The following is a 17635-nucleotide window of genomic DNA, read 5'->3' on the forward strand; positions in this document are numbered from 1 at the left end:
CTATAATTGCCCAAAAGGGTTTTTTCATGTTCCAAAGGCTGTAGTACATTTGTAGTTATGAGACTGACTTACTACAGGTAAGATTTTGCCAATATCCAAGATATTTATATCAAAGATATTTTCTAAGAACAATTATGTACAGAACGTACAGTAAGAAATAAATTGGCAATATTTCACCAGTAGTAAATCTGTCTTGTAACTACAAACATACTACAGCCTTTGGAATACAAAAAAAACATTTTGGTGAATTACAGTAATTGTTTTTTAAGAATAATTATGTACTGTATGTACAGTAAGGGAGATTTTTGGCAAAATTTCACCTGTAATAAGTCCGTCTCGTAACTACAAATGTACTACAGCCATTGGACATGAAATAACCCTTTTGGTCAGTTACAGTAATGGTTTTTGAAGATTAATTATGTACTTAATGTACAGTAAGGATTATATTGGCAAACTTTCACCTGTAGTAAGTCAGTATGGCCACTACAAATGGATTACAGCCTTTGGAACATGAAAAACTTTTTTGGTGAATTTTAGTACTGTTTTCTAAGAATAACTAAGTACTGTATGTACAGTAAGAGAGATATTGGCAAAATGTAATGTGTAGCAAGTCAGTCTTGCATCTAGGAATGTACTACAACCTTTGGAGTGCGGGAAAAAAATTGGTAAATTGCTATAATTTTGTTATAAAATATTTGTGTACTGTACATACAGTAAAGGAGGTATTGGTAAAATTTCACCTATAGTAAGTTAGTATTGTAACTAGGAATGTACTATGACATTTGAAACGTTAATAAAAACACTTCTGGTGAATTACAGTAATTGTTTTCTAAGAATAATTATGTACTGTATGTATAGTAAGGGAGATATCGGCAAAATCTCACCTGTAGTAAGTCAGTCTGGACACTAGGAATGTACTACCACCTTGAACTGCCGTTTGGGTACTTACAGTAGTTTTTTATGAACATAATTGTGTACTGTACTGCATATGTGAAGGAAGGTATTGGCAAAATCCCACCTGTAGTAAATCACTATGAGTTATACACGCTTTACAGTTTGGCAATATTTTATTTTAAATGTTAAAAGTCACTTTAGTTCAAATACATTTACGTTTTAAACCCAATCTGTGGAATTGTCAGATGGTCCCTTACGCATCAAGCGCCACTATAGCACATCAAAGCTTTCTCCAGTTTAAATTTGCTGCTACAATACACTTAGGCAGTTTTTAAATAATATTTTCATGTCGATATAAAGTTGTTGCATATTGTTAAAACTAATCGTGGTAGTGGTATCTTTGTAGAACTGTCGTCGACTCTATAGAACAGTGGCACGCGAAAGCGAATGTCTGGCGAATATCGCACCTAAAACTAACTTTACCGTGCTGACGAAACTTACTTGTGAAGTGTGACATAATATACCTCTGTAAATAAATACTATTTAAATTCACGTCTTGCACACTTTAATGCCCTTTGTATGGAACATATACGCTCGCTTCGAACTGGAATTTTCCAAGATCTCCTACTGCACCTTTAATTAAGTGAAGAACTTAACTGACTTCTGAACATAAAAGTTAAATTGATATTCATATCGTTTGTCCACTTAAATAGGCTACGTGTTGCATATGTCTTTGGAATTTATAGGCTGAGCACAATAAGGAACTATTCCAAATAATTCTTATAAGTCAATTATGTATTGTTTACGCTGATTTAAACCCCATGCGCAGCATATTCAAGTGTAATTAAGCGTATTTAAATATTAATATTTAAACATCTTCGGTCAACAAACTTCCCTGTAGTTCACCTGCATTACCCTTCCGGGAGGCGTGACTTTACAGTAGACGTCAATGTCATTATTTATCTTTAGCGCTCCCCCTGATCGCAGGATTTAAACTGGTCTACCTAACACCTTCTAATCACTGAACAGAGAGCAGTGCTAGACAAACAGTCACCAGAGGATCTGTTTTTTTTTTCTTTTTTTCTGTCTCTCTCTCTTTACGGTGCCTGTTTCTTACAATAAGTAGCCTACTGCACTGCTATTCGGACTACAATTTGAAAATGAATATACCACTAAAGACCATTCTGATCTTCTGCTTAGTGGCTGCAACGACTGCAACATGTGAGTGTATTTCTTAGAGAAATTTGGATGGGATGTCATATTTAGCGGGGGAAAAAATTTCCTTGGTTGGTCGTTGTAGACTATTTTTATGGACATATATATTATTGGATTCTTAAATCGTGATTGCAAATTGGCTTACACTTATGTTTTAAAAGATTGTTATTGCTATAAACTCTGTTGTCATGTTGGTAGTAATGTTTTGTAATTCGGACACAAGTTTTCAGAACCCTTGACTACTTGGCTTAACATACTTGGCTTAGACCTAACTTTATAATTACTTAATTATTCATTATTTTGTGTGTTAACGTAGAAGATTTGTAATTTATTTAAATGATTTTGAATAATGCTTATGTCTTAAACTTTAGTTCATTAAATATTAAAATAGTGACATTCTTAATGACCTACCATATTTAAGAATCATTTATTAGGTCCTCTAAAAGAATATCAAAAATAATGAACAGTTATGGATTGTTTGATGTTTTGTAGAACTTTTTGTCACCGAGTAATGAATAATCCTAAATCAACACTTGAATTTTCTGTTATTTATCTGCAGACAGGCTGGCCAGTTGAGTTAACCATTTATTTGAGATTTTAATCAGTGTGCCTTAAAATTAAATTTTTAAAGGGATAGTTCACCCAAACAGTCATTGTTACTTAGAAGAGCTCAAGTTGGTAAGCAACTATGGGCAACCTCATATTTTATATAATGACCTTATATTTGCTCATATTTTTTGTGTTTTATTTATTGTTTTGTACTCAATTTTAGGTGTGGAAAAACAATATTACTTAAATTCTTTACATATGTACTTTACATGAATGCTCTTTTTGCTAGGCATATTCTATTACTGATTAATTTGGAGTAGTTAACCTTGAGCTGGCACTTCCTTGTAGATGGGAAATTGGCATGTGAACTTTGTTATTTTCATCATGAGGTGTCTGAGTAACTGTTGAAATTTGATTGCTTACAAAGTCCATACCATTTTTATTGGATTTTCAAAGATTATTTTCCACTGATATGAGTAGATAAGGTATGATTAAGGCCCCCAAATAGATAACTTATTTGATTCAAATAGACTTCAAGACAAAGCAGTTTTTCCAGGAAGCAAACAATGAAAAACAAACAACTACATACTTTTTATTTCCTTTTGCCTTTTTCTTCATATCTTCAAGTGACATTTATGATAACTTGCACATAGTCACATATACAGTGGCCTCAAAACATATTTGTAAGCTTAAGTCATACAAAATGTTATATTATTACGTTAATCTGTTAACTATGGGCATTAACATTTGACAACCAGACATTGTCGACATACTTTTGTTTTAATTTTGACAATATATTTATAATTTGATGCATAATAAATTTGTTTTATTTTTTAATTATTTTGCTTGAAATCGGTGTATGTTAAATTTCTTTAAAATAAATGCCTCTTATTTTGATATTTTATGATTCTAATGTGAAGCCATTCATCTTAAATGTTTGAAATATTTTTGGAGACACTGCACACATTTTATCTAATCACATCTTTATTTGGTTGTTTTACGTACCACAGCAGAAGGTTGTTTGTCACTTAGACATGTTTATTCAAAGTAACTTTCAGTAATTGTGTTAGTTAGTAACATTCATAGTGCAACCTTGGGCTGGGTGCCTTGGTGAATACTATAATAACGCTAAAGTTCATGTTTTTCCCCCTCATTCAATATTATGTTGGCAATTCAGATTATCTAACATTAAGAATCAGCTGAATCTGTCTGTCAACTACACATATGATCGGCTGAATCTGGTCTGTCAAATACACATAATATCATATAATGGTTTTATGGAAAACATCGGGGTAGTTTCATCATGCAGAATGGACTATGCGATTAAGAGAAAACAAAGAAGAGTAGAGAAAAGCATAGTGTAATTCTAATGTGTCACTGTTTCCAGGTAACATATTTCATGTTTTTCCTCCCATGTCTTGTTCACCATATCATATGGTCTTTCTGATGCCTTCCTTTAACATAAAAATCTCCCACCACAGCTACTACAGATGCAACAAGCAGTTTCACAGCTGAGAGCACAGAAACTCCTGCCAGCACAACTGATGCCATCACAGTCACCACAAAAGGTATTCTCATCTCCATAATCAGGAACCCCACCATCAGGCCTAAAGGCTACATAGTAACTTTTAATCACAAGAAGAAATTGTCCTTAAACTCATAGTTCACACACACACACACACACACAAAAAGTATTTACTATTCTGTTGATTATTTAAATTGCCTTGACATTTTCTGCTACAGTGTCCTTGTTGCTGTTTGATAACAGCAGGCTGATTTTGTTTTCTGAATCCAGTGCTGGTCTATAAAGTGCTGCAGTGATGGCGTATTTTTGCAAGCCAATCGAAAGTTAGCAGCACCCTGGTTCCCTTGACAAAAAGTTTATGATTCTTACATGTTTTATTCATCATGATAATCCTCACAAATAAACCCAACTTTTATTAATTTTGAATCCCAGTCAGAAGTAATACGCTAAATGTAGGAAAGAAATTAGCTACACTACGGTTGCATGATTTCAACATTACCATTATTAAGCTTCTGACAACTTTTTCATTCTTCATTTAAAAAAGCATTATCCCTGAAAGCTTACAGTAGAATTGTTTGCAAGAGTGTGATTATAAACACAGTAAGGCTGTAGACTAGAAAGTAGCTGAGTTTATTTATTTTTTCATTTTGACATTTAATGTCCCCAAAAACCTCTGTAGCCCCATTTAAGGACTTGTTATCAACTGTCTTTTTCAAGACAAGTAAAAGCTTTTAAAAAAATCACAAGGGGGTTTTACTGATGTAGTGCATGTCATAGAATAAAACATGAAAATACCTTGAGCTTGTGTTAACCATAATGTAATTTGTTACATGTCTCTCTTGACCACTCAATTCTGATTCATCAGTCGTGCCATTCAAAGGTCTAGTATTTCCTATATTCACAGCTGCTGATGGTAACAGCGTTGTCTTTTTTTATTATTTGTATTTCAGGTAAAAGCTGTCTTTGCAGTATTTAGGGTAATGAAAAGGGATGGGGTTTTGTTTAAAACAAATAATCTGCTGTAGAATGTTTTTTTTCCTTGTATTAGACACAACAACATAAAGTTATAATGTGATATATTCCATTTTACATACGTAAAATACATGTAAGACTTCTTCCCCCATGATTAACATCATTGTATCTTCAAAAAAAGATTTCCTTGGCTATAAAATCCAGCATTTTTGATGTCACTGGAGCTTCAAAAAAGAAAGCTTTCCTTGGATATAAAACACAAAATAAGATACAAATATATAATGGTCATTGTTGTTTTGAAGAGCTCAAGTTGGTAAGCAACTTGGGCTGGGTGCCTTACTGAAGAGGATAGTAACTCAACAGTTCATGGTTTTTCCCCTCATTCAATTTTGTGTTGAAACTTCAGACTTTCTAACATTAAGAAACATTCAGAGCACGATCTGATGAATCTTTCTGATTTCTAATTATTATTATAATTAAATTATTAAATTAAATTAATTAAATTATTCTTTCTGTCAAATATACATAATATCATATAATGGTTTTATGGAAAACATGGGGTATTTTCATCACATAGAATGGACTATTCGATTAAAAGAAAACAAATAAGTGGTGTTTGGTATTTTGTGTGTGGATTTGGCAGTGGGAACTTTCCCAGCTGTAATAGAAGAGTAGAAAAAGTAGAGTGTAATGCTAAAGTGTCTCTGTTTCCAGGTAACATATTTCATGTTTTTCCTCCCATGTCTTGCTCACCATATATCATATGGTCTTTCTGATACCTTCCTTTAACATAAAAATCTCCCACCACAGCTACTACAGATGTAACAAGCAGTTTCACTGCTGAGAGCACAGATACTCCTGCCAGCACAACTGATGCCATCACAGTCACCACAAAAGGTATTCTCATCTCCATAATCAGGAACCCCACCATCAGGCCTAAAGGCTACATAGTAACTTTTAATCATAAGAAGTTGTCCTTAAAGGCATAGTTCCAGCAAAATATAATACATTTTGTCTTTATTTACTAATGTGTTGTTGTTTTAAATTGCCTTGGCATTTTCTCCTACAATGTAGCCTACTTGTTACTGTTTGATAACAGCAAGCTGATTTTGTTTTCTGAATACAATGCTAGAGAGAGATATAGAGTGCTGCAGTGATGACATTTTTTGTAGGCCAACCCGCAAGTTATCATCACCCTGGTTCCTTTGACAAAAAAAAGTTTATGATCCTTATGTTTCATTCAGCATAATCCTCACAAATAAACCCAACTTTTTATTAATTTTGAATCCTAAATACAGGTGCATCTCAATAAATTAGAATGTCATGGAAAAGTTCATTTATTCCAGTAATTCAACTAAAATTGTGAAACTCGTATATTAAATAAATTCAATGCACACAGACTGAAGTAGTTTAAGTCTTTGGTTCTTTTAATTGTGATGATTTTGGCTCACATTTAACAAAAATCCACCAATTCACTATCTCAACAAATTAGAATACTTCATAAGACCAATAAAAACATTTTTAGTGAATTGTTGGCCTTCTGGAAAGTATGTTCATTTACTGTATAAGTACTCAATACTTGGTAGGGGCTCCTTTTGCTTTAAATACTGCCTCAATTCGGCGTGGCATGGAGGTGATCAGTTTGTGGCACTGCTGAGGTGGTATGGAAGCCCAGGTTTCTTTGACAGTGGCCTTCAGCTCATCTGCATTTTTGGTCTCTTGTTTCTCACTTTCCTCTTGACAATACCCCATAGATTCTCTATGGGGTTCAGGTCTGGTGAGTTTGCTGGCCAGTCAAGCACACCAACACCATGGTCATTTAACCAACTTTTGGTGCTTTTGGCAGTGTGGGCAGGTGCCAAATCCTGCTGGAAAATTAAATCAGCAACTTCAAAAAGCTGGTCAGCAGAAGGAAGCATGAAGTGCTCCAAAATTTCTTGGTAAACGGGAGCAGTGACGTTGGTTTTCATAAAACACAATGGACCAACACCAGCAAATGACATTGCACCCCAAATCATCACAGACTGTGGAAACTTAACACTGGACTTCAAGCAACTTGGGCTATGAGCTTCTCCACCCTTCCTCCAGAATCTAGTGTAGCCTAGTGAACCAAACTGAGAGACCATTTTGAAGGCTCAGGAAACCTTTGCAGGTGTTTTGAGTTGATTAGCTGATTGGCATGTCACCATATTCTAATTTGTTGAGATAGTGAATTGGTGGGTTTTCGTTAAATGTGAGCCAAAATCATCACAATTAAAAGAACCAAAGACTTAAACTACTTCAGTCTGTGTGCATTGAATTGATTTAATTCACGAGTTTCAAAATTTGAGTTGAATTACTGAAATAAATGAACTTTTCCACGACATTCTAATTTATTGAGATGCACCTGTACAATCAGAAGTAATAAGCTAAACATAGGCTAGAAATGAACTACACCACAGTTGCATGACTTTATTACCATTAAGCTTCTGACATCTCTTTCAGTCTTGATTTAAAAAAAAATGTTTTCAAGAAAAGTAAAAGCTTTAAAAAAAATCACAGGGGGGAATTACTGATGTATTATATGTCATAGAATAATACATGAAAATACTTTGAGCCTGTGTTAACCACAGACCTTGTATTGGGAATTTAACTAAAATGGACGATGGAAGCAGTGCTAAAAATGTAAAAAAAAAAATAAAAAAAAAAGTGCTTGTGTATATGTAATATGTAATATAAGTCTCTGGTGTCCCCAGAATGTGTCTGTGACGTTTCAGCTCAAAATACCGCACCGATATTATATATATTTTGAGTAGAAGCAGAAACACGCTGTTTTTCGTGCCTGTCTTTTTAAATGCAAATATGTTGCTGCTCCCCGCTCCTTTTTCCGGAATAGAGCTGCGGCTGCTCCATTACAGCTCGGACCTGCTAAAAACATCTGTTTTGGTTCTGATTATCATGTTTATTGCTCTGAAATCATGCGTTTTAAACCATATTAGTTTAAACTTCTGATATACGGTTTTCTGAGTGCACACAGTTGGTTATGTCTGTGGAAAGATTTCAGCATGGAAAGAAATTGCATGTTTATATTAGATCTGTGTGGCAACAGCTTAATATACAGTAAATAAATCAATAAATCATCTGCTCTGTTGTCTCCTCTGAGGCTGGGACTCTAAATAGTGTTCTGTTTTCTTCTGTGCAGCCAAAGACAGAACAGTTAGCGTGTTTTGCTCAAACCTTCGCCATGGCATTAGAACTGGTACACCGTTGTCACTTGCAAAATCAAAATGGTGGCACCGTGGGTGGAAACGTACAGATTAAGGGGCGGTAATATTATAATGTGATCCCTTTGCGACATCACTAGGGAAGCGAAATCAGACTTGCTCGTTTTTTCAGACACTTGCAGAAAAAGGCTTACCAAAACAAAGTTACTGGGTTAATCTTTTTCACGTTTATTTGGTTGGTAGATGCACTGGGGACCTGATTGATTATAGCACTTAAAACCTGGAAAAGTCGGATTTTCATGATACAGTGGGTACGGAAAGTATTCAGACCCCCTTAAATTTTTCACTCTTTGTTATATTGCAGCCATTTGCTAAAATCATTTAAGTTAATTTTTTTTCCTCATTAATGTACACACAGCACCCCATATTGACGGAAAAGCACAGAATTGTTGACATTTTTGCAGATTTATTAAATAAAAACTGAAATATCACATGGTCCTAAGTATTCAAACCCTTTGCTCAGTATTTAGTAGAAGCACCCTTTTGATCTAATACAGCCATGAGTCCTTGCAGATCCTCTCCAGTTCTGTCAGGTTGGATGGTAAACGTTGGTGGACATTCATAATAAAACGTGCTTCACACAGCTCCGGGGGGTGAATAAAGGCCTTCTGTAGTGAATCCATGCGTTTTTGTAAGAAAAATATCCATATTTCAAACGTAATAAACACTTTTATATCACTTCCGCCAACTGTCATACGTGGAAGCCATTCCGGCGGATGACCTAGCACGTCGGCATTGCGTGATAAGTGACGAACGCGGAGAGACAACAAAACAAAACGCCGGTCACGAATTAGAAGTACAAACCGAAGATTTGCAAAATAAAAATGGCGGAGGATTTCGATATAAGCCAAGAGGAGACTGGTTTTCCTTTGCTAAAGTAAAGAAACTTTACTTCCTTTGCTCCTATAAACAAACTCGTTTTATTTGACGACTTGTAGACACCCGCTGCAACACCCGCTGACTGCAATGATAGACCTTGGAATAGCCAGGACAATTTTTTATATAACTCCGACTGGATTCGTCTGAAAGAAGAAAGTCATGTACACCTAGGATGCTTTGAGGGTGAGTAAAACACAAGCCAATTTTCATTTTTGGGTGAACTAACCCTTTAACCAGGGTTCAAAGTCCAAAGCGCAAGGAAAATCTGTGCTGAACCAGTGTTACTCGTCTGTTGCTCAGTCACATTTTTAATGAATTTTTACAAGGCATGTGACAATGCAATACGTGCAACATATTAGTAATGAGACTCATTTATAAATCTGTTGTCAACAAAAAGAAGCATTGAGTTCTTCCTGTGCGTTTCTGCCAAAATAAAAGTTGAGAAAAAGCAAGAACTCCATCAACATTTATAAACGTTATTATTGTAATTTTACTGTTGTTCTGTAAAATAAAATAAAAAGTAAGATAATAATAATGATAATAATAATTACAACAGCTCTATTAATACATTTATTATAACATTCACACATTGTGTTCAAATTGGGATCTGTAATATTTTCTAATGTTTTATAAAAAAGTTTCTTCTGCTCAGCAAGGCTGCTTTCATTTAAAAAATGCATGCCTTATTCAAGAAGGGGGTCTGAAGGCCAAAAAATATTATTTTACTAACTTATTCATTTTGTTAAATTGTGCTTTGTTGGTAAAATGTCTGCTAGAATGTAAAAAAATGTTCAGTGTTAAATATTTTTTAAATTATTGTTGTGTAATTGATTTTTTTCTTTGAAAAACAAGACAAAAATTGTAAAAAGCACATTTTGGCTATTTATTTTATGCAATGGTGAAAAAAATTGGCAAAATACGTGGGGGAAAAAAACTAGAAAAAATGTGTTCGGTATTCAGCCTTCAGCCCAGTCTTTCATTTTGTTCAGTTTCGGCTTCGGCCAAGAATTTTCATTTCGGTGCATCCCTAGTCTATAGTGTTTCTTATTATCCACAGCCACTGATGGAAACAGCATAGTCTGCTCATTAATATAACTGTATAACACTGCAGAATGCAGACTCGCTCTTTCATACAATTGCAACTTAAGTTATATTGTTATAGTGTTCATCTTGTAGGCAGATTGTTTTGTACAATGTATTTGACTTTTTTTTCTTAGTGGCAGCTATAAGATAAAGTACAGGTAAAGGTATAAAATATTGTCAACTCAGATCAATATTTCTTCTACACATATTTATTTAATAGGTAGCTGTGTAATATTGAATAATGAAATTACAGTCAGGTCATTATCAGAAAAATGACCAGATTATCATTAAGAAGGTAATTTTCACAAAACAAACCCCTTCAGGGTGATATAAGACTGATCACCCTGTTGGAGTTTATTATGGTCTTTCTGCAACCTCCCCTTACATAAAACCGTTCCCGCAGCCCCTCAGGAAAGCACTATGACACAGGGTACTCTCACCTTTTTAATCCTAAATCCCACCAGCTTGCCTAAAGGCTACATAATAACATTTTTACTTAAGAAGTCATTCTCAAATGCATAGTTCATCCAAACAAAATTAATTCTGTTTTTCTGTACTATCGTGTTAATGGTTAAAATTATTTTCCATTTTTTATGCTGCGGTGTCCTTGTTTCTGTTTGATAAGTAAGAAACATAAACCTGATCTTCTTCTCTGAATCCAAAGCTGGTCTATTAGGTCTGCCATACAAACGTTATGTAATTTGTTACATGGCTCTCAGGATCACTCAATTCTGATTGTTCAGTTGCGGCATTCAGTATTCTGATATTTCTTCATTTTTGCTGTGTTCGGTGGCAATGCCATATGTCAGTCTGCACAGTCATGTAACTGAAAAAGTGCTACTTTCATTTGTCTCGTATAACACTCTGAACTCACGCTCTCTTATTTCATACAAATGCAAATTGTGCCATCCTGCATCTCAGTAATCAGTTGTAGTAAAAATTACTTGGAGGATTCAGTATTAATTTTACCAGGATTCTTGGAGGATTCAGAATTAACATTATTATTGTAGTAGTGATCATCTTTTTCTAGACCAATTGTTTTGTACAATGTAATTGACTTTTTTTTCTTAGAAGAAGCTTTAAGATAAAATACAGGTACAGGTATAAAATAATTTAAACTCAAATCATTATTTCTTGTCCACATATTTATTTGATAAGTAGCTGTGTAAAAAGTGGGATAATGTACCTACAGTCAAAAGGTCATTATCAGAAAACTAACCCATTCAGGGTAATATAAGACTGATCCTCCTGATGCAGTTTATTATGGTATTTCTGCAACCTCCCCTAACATAAAACCTTTCTCCACAGCTTCTGAGGAGACAAGTACTGGTACTTTTATCACAGAAACGACAACTGATTCTACAGATGATACTCCTGCCAGCACAACTGCTGCCACCCCAACCACTACGAAACAAAGTACTCACACCATCATAGTCTTAAATCCCACCTGCAGGCCCAAATGCTTCATAATAACATTAAATCATTAGAAGAAGACATCCATAATCCTGTCATAATTTACTCACTGTCCTTCCAATCTTGTATGACCTTCTTCTGTGAAACATAAAAGACGAAATTTTAACAATGTACTGGTCACTTGCAATTACAGTGGATGGGGACTGAAGCCTTTAAGCTTCAAAAAGGCAAAAAAATTTTTTATTAAAGTGTCATAAAGAGGCCCATATGACTATGTATGCTGTAATTTAAATAATTAAGTCAATGAGTTAAAACCAGGAGCTTAATCATACTGATCTGTGAACTAATCATTCAGAACAAAAATGTGAACTTGATCAATCGATGCATTTAAGACTTCCTTTTTTCTTTTTTTTTTACCAATCAGATATTGCTACACCATGAATTGCCAAAGGGTGAACTATAGGACAAATGTCAAGATTTTCAGTCGGTTTTATTTAGCTTCATGAAACTTGGAATATAGCACAAAAGTCATATGGACTACTTTTATGACACTAGTGCTTTGAGTCTTTTTTTAAGCTTGAAAACGTGGCAAATGATTGTCATTTTAGAATATATTGATTAAGTAATTTACAGAAAATAACCACTGCTGGAAAATATATTTTCTGGTTCACGCAGGTTAAAAATGGCATCATGTTTGTTCATTTTCAAGGTCCCTGTGATTCAAGTCCTTGTATTGGAGGCAGTACCTGTGAAGAACGATTTGGGGGCATCTTTGCTTGCATCTGCCAGCCTGGGCTTGTTTACTTGGAAATTAGAGGCTGTATTCAAAGTATGACTGGCTCAGTTTTGAATCATCAGAACATAAGTGTAGATGGGTGACACAATAATATGCTTAAAGGGTTAGTTCACCCAAAAATGAAAATTAGCCCATAAATTACTCACCCTCAAGTCATCCTAGGTGTATATGACTTTCTTCTTTCAGACGAATCCAGTCGGAGTTATATTAAAAATGGTCTTTGATCTTTCAAGCTGTTTCATGGCATTCAGCGGATGTTGCATGCATCTGTCCAAAAGCAGTTTAATAAAATGCGCTGATCCATTAAAAAAAAGTGTCTCACATGGCTCCGGGGGGTGAACAAAGGCCTTCTGTAGCGAATCGATGCGTTTTTGTAAGAAAAATATCCATATTCAAAACTTAATAATCACTTTAATGTAGCTTGTGCTCACTGTTGTACACTGGAAGCAATTCCGGGCGGATGACGTATGGAGGTCGGCTTTGCGCACTTTTTTTTTTTTGAGAGACTTTTTTTTATGGATGGGCGCATTTTATTTAACTGCTTTTAGACGAATGCATGCAACACCCGCTGAGTGGCATTAAACAGCTTGAAAGATCAAATAATTTTTTTTATATAACTCCGACTGGATTCGTCTGAAAGAAGAAAGTCATATACACCTAGGATGACTTGTGGGTGAGTAATGTATGGGCTAATTTTCATTTTTGGGTGAACTAACCCTTTAAATCAGACACTAAGTTGCCTTTGGTATATAAATTAAGTTTAATGTTTCATGTAACCTGGTGAATCTAACTGCCATTATCTGCTTTCCTGTGACTTGAGAATATCAATGAACATATTATTATTTTATATATATATATATATATATATATATATATATATATAATGTTTTTTTATATATATAATTGCAGCAAAGGTCTTCCCAGGTAGTTTATCTTTGAATAGGGTTTATAATGAAGATATGCATGACAAAACGTCTAAAGAGTTTCAACAGATAGCAGGGGAAATTGAGAAGCAGGTAAGAGACTGAATTTCCTTTTCGATTTGTGTAGACATTCAATCCTAACCAACACACTCTATAGCAGCATGTCTAGAAAGATTTTCCATTTTTACATAGTAAAGGATGAGTGATATAAATAAATGGTGGTGAATAAGTAACACATGATGTCAAACAGCATTGCTTTCTATATTCTTAATCCAAATACAGCTCAAAAACACCCTGGGTAATGACAATGGCTACATTAATTCCATCGTTTTGAGTCTAAGGTTAGTACCACTTGTTATAATAGCCTTTCCTTTAAACATTAACTTGTGAATGTAATAGCTTCTGAGACAGTTTTTAGTTTTCTTTTACTCTTTGTTGAATATAAATCACAAATAATAATTCACACTTTCAGTCTTAGCATTATGAGATAGAGTAGAACAGTTTTAATTTGGCCCCTAGCTAAAGGCTAATGAGTTTAAATATTTTAAGTGTTTGCTTCCCCACATGAATGATTTCATAAAAAATAAGTTGTTTTGCGTGTTTTTCATAATTTCTTTTTACAGAAAGGGCAGTATAATTGCAGAAGTGCAGAATTTCTATGACTTGTCATCCGATGCCACATCAGATTCAGTTGGAAAGAAGATTGGTGATGCAATTTCTGAAATTGAAGACGCCACTGATTATACACGTACATCTGAGGCTTCTTTTTACCAGTTTTTCTGCAATGATTTTGAACAATGTAACAATTTCAAGCATTAGAAAGAAGCATACATTAGTACATTTTAACTTATATACTCAATTCACAGGAGGCAGTATGTGCGATCTTGACATTTGTGACAGTACCACCACCGAAGTCTGTGAAGAACAAATGGCTATTGGTACTGTAAGGTGTACTTGCAAAAAAGGGTACATCAGGTCACAATTCACATCACTTTTCTGCCATCGTAAGTATATTTTTTGCTCCCTAGTATTTATGCTACTTCAAAACATTCAAACTGGTCCTCATAAATGTACTATTGTGCTCCCATCTTTTTATAGCTTGTCCGAATGGGGAAATGGCAGTGGGTGAAGACAGCTGTAAAAAGTATGCACTTGCATTATTTCTTTAAAGATTTTAATGAATACATTTTCTATATGAAAATGTAATTATTATTTCATAAACAATGAATGTTATCCCAGGGCCCACTAAGGCCCTCTATGGTATGGTATAACATACTCATTAAGCCCACTAATAAAAAACAATAAAAAAAAGTCTCATGCCCTGTGAATTGAAGTGATTGATCTGTAACATCTATATTAACTGGTTTTATTTAAGTAAAATATTATTAAATATGACTTAATGAACCTGAATACATAAGGTTACACACCAGTTTTTAAATTAGGCAGAAATAGCTCCTTAAGGATGTTCCCTGTATTTACATGTTACAGGGCAAAAACATATATGTAATGTCATATGTGTCATAATGAGAGTTGTGGTTCCATGGTATCACTGAGAGATGTTTTGATTATTTTAGGTGTTCTTTTGGTTTCGCTGGATTTAATTGCAATGATCGTAAGTCAGCTGTTCACCATCATCTGAATCAAGTTCATCTTCTCTGTTATACTACTTTTGAGGAACATTTATGCATCTCTGTGTAATGCAAATTCTCATTACAGCATATCTTTTGGTTGTGATCGTGGTGTCCACTGTGTTGGGTGCATTGCTTATCATCTTTATTGTGGCCCTGATAGTTGTAAGCTGCAGGTGAAAATCCACAACACATTTTCTAAGTCCATTTACACAAACATTCTATGGATTTAAAACACTCATTTTGTTTGCGTGCCCATTTACGATTGTAGGAATCAAAAGGGAAGCTCCTCATCCCAGGAAGATTTTAGCTCAAGCTATGGCAATAAGGAATTACATAAACCTACCGGAGTTCCCAGGATTCCTCGGGCCAACCCTGATGCTGGCTGGAAGTCTAACAATCTGGAGATGACCGATAGTGGGAGCAATCAGGCACTGGTGACCAGAGATCGCCCAGAGAGCAAAGCGGTAAGACCAGCACTACAACACTACTGTACTAGCTGGGCTTATTACAGGCAACATGAATTTTAGTGATGACCCTTGTTGAGCATTATCTATTATCCATATAACTATTTGATCAAAGTGATAAAATCACATTTATTAATAAAGCACCTCTAAGTATCTAAAAACATTATTTGTGTTTTTGTAGCGCTACACTGATTACGATGAGGACGTGAGTAATAGGGGTCAAGTTCCCCCAGAGTACTCCGGCTATGGTGGGAGAGGAGTGGAAAATGGTGGTGTCCACAACCCATACTTTCGGCAAGATGATGACAGAATGCGCAGATATTAACATCATTTAATCAGGAAAATCACTGCATTTGTATGATTTTTCTTTATCTTCATGTGGATTGAATTACATTTTTTATTTCTTTGTTGACCCAAATTTAAAGATTTTAATGGAAAAGTAGTTATTGCCTATTATATGAATCTTTCATTAACCATAGGAACAGAATTCAGATTTCCTTCATATTTACATTCTGTGGTTTTAGCAGCTAATGAAATTCGGTTTATGGGCTTCAATCTTGATCTAAGCTTTTGCTTTCCAAGTATTTGGACAAAATGTCGTTCCTCAACTGTTGAATGGAAGCTGTGTTGCAGAGGCCTTTGATTTGACAGTGACTCCTCCTGTTCTACATAATTTATTTTTCTTTTCCATCTTACAAACTTAAAATCATTTTGTTTTTCAGTTCCAACAAAAACATTTTTAAAACACACCCATGCTTCTAATGCAATAGTTGTTTAAGTCAGATATTTAAATGTTCATATTTATGACATTTGTTTAATGCTTGGGCTGGAAACTCAGGTCTACAAAATAAATCAAAACAAATCAATGTTTCTTTTGAGATATTCAAGCAGTGATGCGCCTTATTTATTCAGGAAGAGAAATTATGATTAACTGTCCTAACTGTAACTATGCCAATTGTATTTTATTACAAATGATTTTAAGAAATAATAATAAAAACAGTATATTTTTGTATTTAAATAACATGGAGTTAATAAAGCATTTGATTTTTAAATAATGCATTCAAAGGTATCTGCATGTTCTTTTGTTAGTGTATGACATTTTAAACAAATTACCCTGTCCCACTTTGCAAATATGTCTCAGATACAAGAAAATGTCTCAGATACATTTCTTGGGACACAAGAAAAAAAAGATGCTGTAGAAAATATTCTGATTTGAAATTGCTTTGCGTTTTCTGACAATTCACATCATAAATTCTGTAACTTATACCTCACTAGATTTATCACCAGATTGCTGTCATTATTTTAGATTTCTACATGATTTTCCCATAAATGGTTGTCAAATGAGCTCTGCCACAATCGTCAATGTGACATCAACTTAAGAACCCCCCAAAAAACGTTTATCTCCCAAAGATAAATGAGTGATATTTAACTATTTAACAAAATTCATATGGGTAAAATGTACAGTCTTCTTTGGCCTTAATTATCCTATAAGTTGAGAATACTATTTTACCCCCCAAAGATTACTTACAAATTGTATAATCAAAAAGCAAATATTATTTTAACACATCTCTGCAATGTATTCATAACATTGTATAGTGGAAAAATTTAATTTATATCCAAGAGTGCTGAAAAAGTGGTCCAAAATAAATTTAAATACACTGATTTTCAATACACAATACGTCTAGCCATATTACAGTTACAGTAGCAAAATAAAATCCAACACAAACCAAAAGGATTATTTGGTATTGACAAATTATAAATATATAGACATACAGTATATTCCATTTCTTAAACATTCATAAAAACGTTTTTTTTTTTTTTTGATGACTGTTTTCTTTTTCTTTTTTTCTGTAGCATTTGACACTGAACTTAAAATGCTTTCACTAATTCTGAGACATAGTTCATTTATGTGTCAGTCGGTACACTCCATTGGCTATGTTTCTGCAGGAGTTGCAATATATATATATATATATACAGTATATATATATATATATATATATATATATATATATATATATACAGAGGGGA

General features: G+C 34.2%; 1 protein-coding gene across 3 annotated transcripts; it reads left to right on the forward strand.

The window, feature by feature from the left end:
* Positions 1–1877: 1877 nt before the first annotated feature.
* muc13b (mucin 13b, cell surface associated) lies at positions 1878–16579 on the forward strand. Of its 3 annotated transcripts, XM_016284097.1 has the most exons (14): positions 1878–2115; positions 4140–4226; positions 5966–6052; positions 11689–11796; positions 12503–12622; positions 13499–13605; positions 13795–13853; positions 14136–14260; positions 14379–14516; positions 14611–14656; positions 15087–15124; positions 15229–15316; positions 15412–15607; positions 15789–16579. In XM_016284097.1, exons 1-14 carry the CDS (start codon positions 2055–2057, stop codon positions 15930–15932), a joined length of 1404 nt encoding a protein of 467 aa, XP_016139583.1. In that variant the 5' UTR covers positions 1878–2054; the 3' UTR covers positions 15933–16579. The 3 variants fall into 3 exon arrangements, with proteins under 3 accessions (XP_016139583.1, XP_016139585.1, XP_016139584.1); XM_016284099.1 differs by lacking the exon at positions 5966–6052; XM_016284098.1 differs by lacking the exon at positions 4140–4226.
* The last annotated feature ends 1056 nt before the right edge of the window (positions 16580–17635 follow it).

Source organism: Sinocyclocheilus grahami, unplaced genomic scaffold (assembly GCF_001515645.1).
Source record: "Sinocyclocheilus grahami isolate Dianchi unplaced genomic scaffold, SAMN03320097.WGS_v1.1 scaffold180.1, whole genome shotgun sequence".
Lineage (NCBI taxonomy): Eukaryota > Metazoa > Chordata > Actinopteri > Cypriniformes > Cyprinidae > Sinocyclocheilus > Sinocyclocheilus grahami.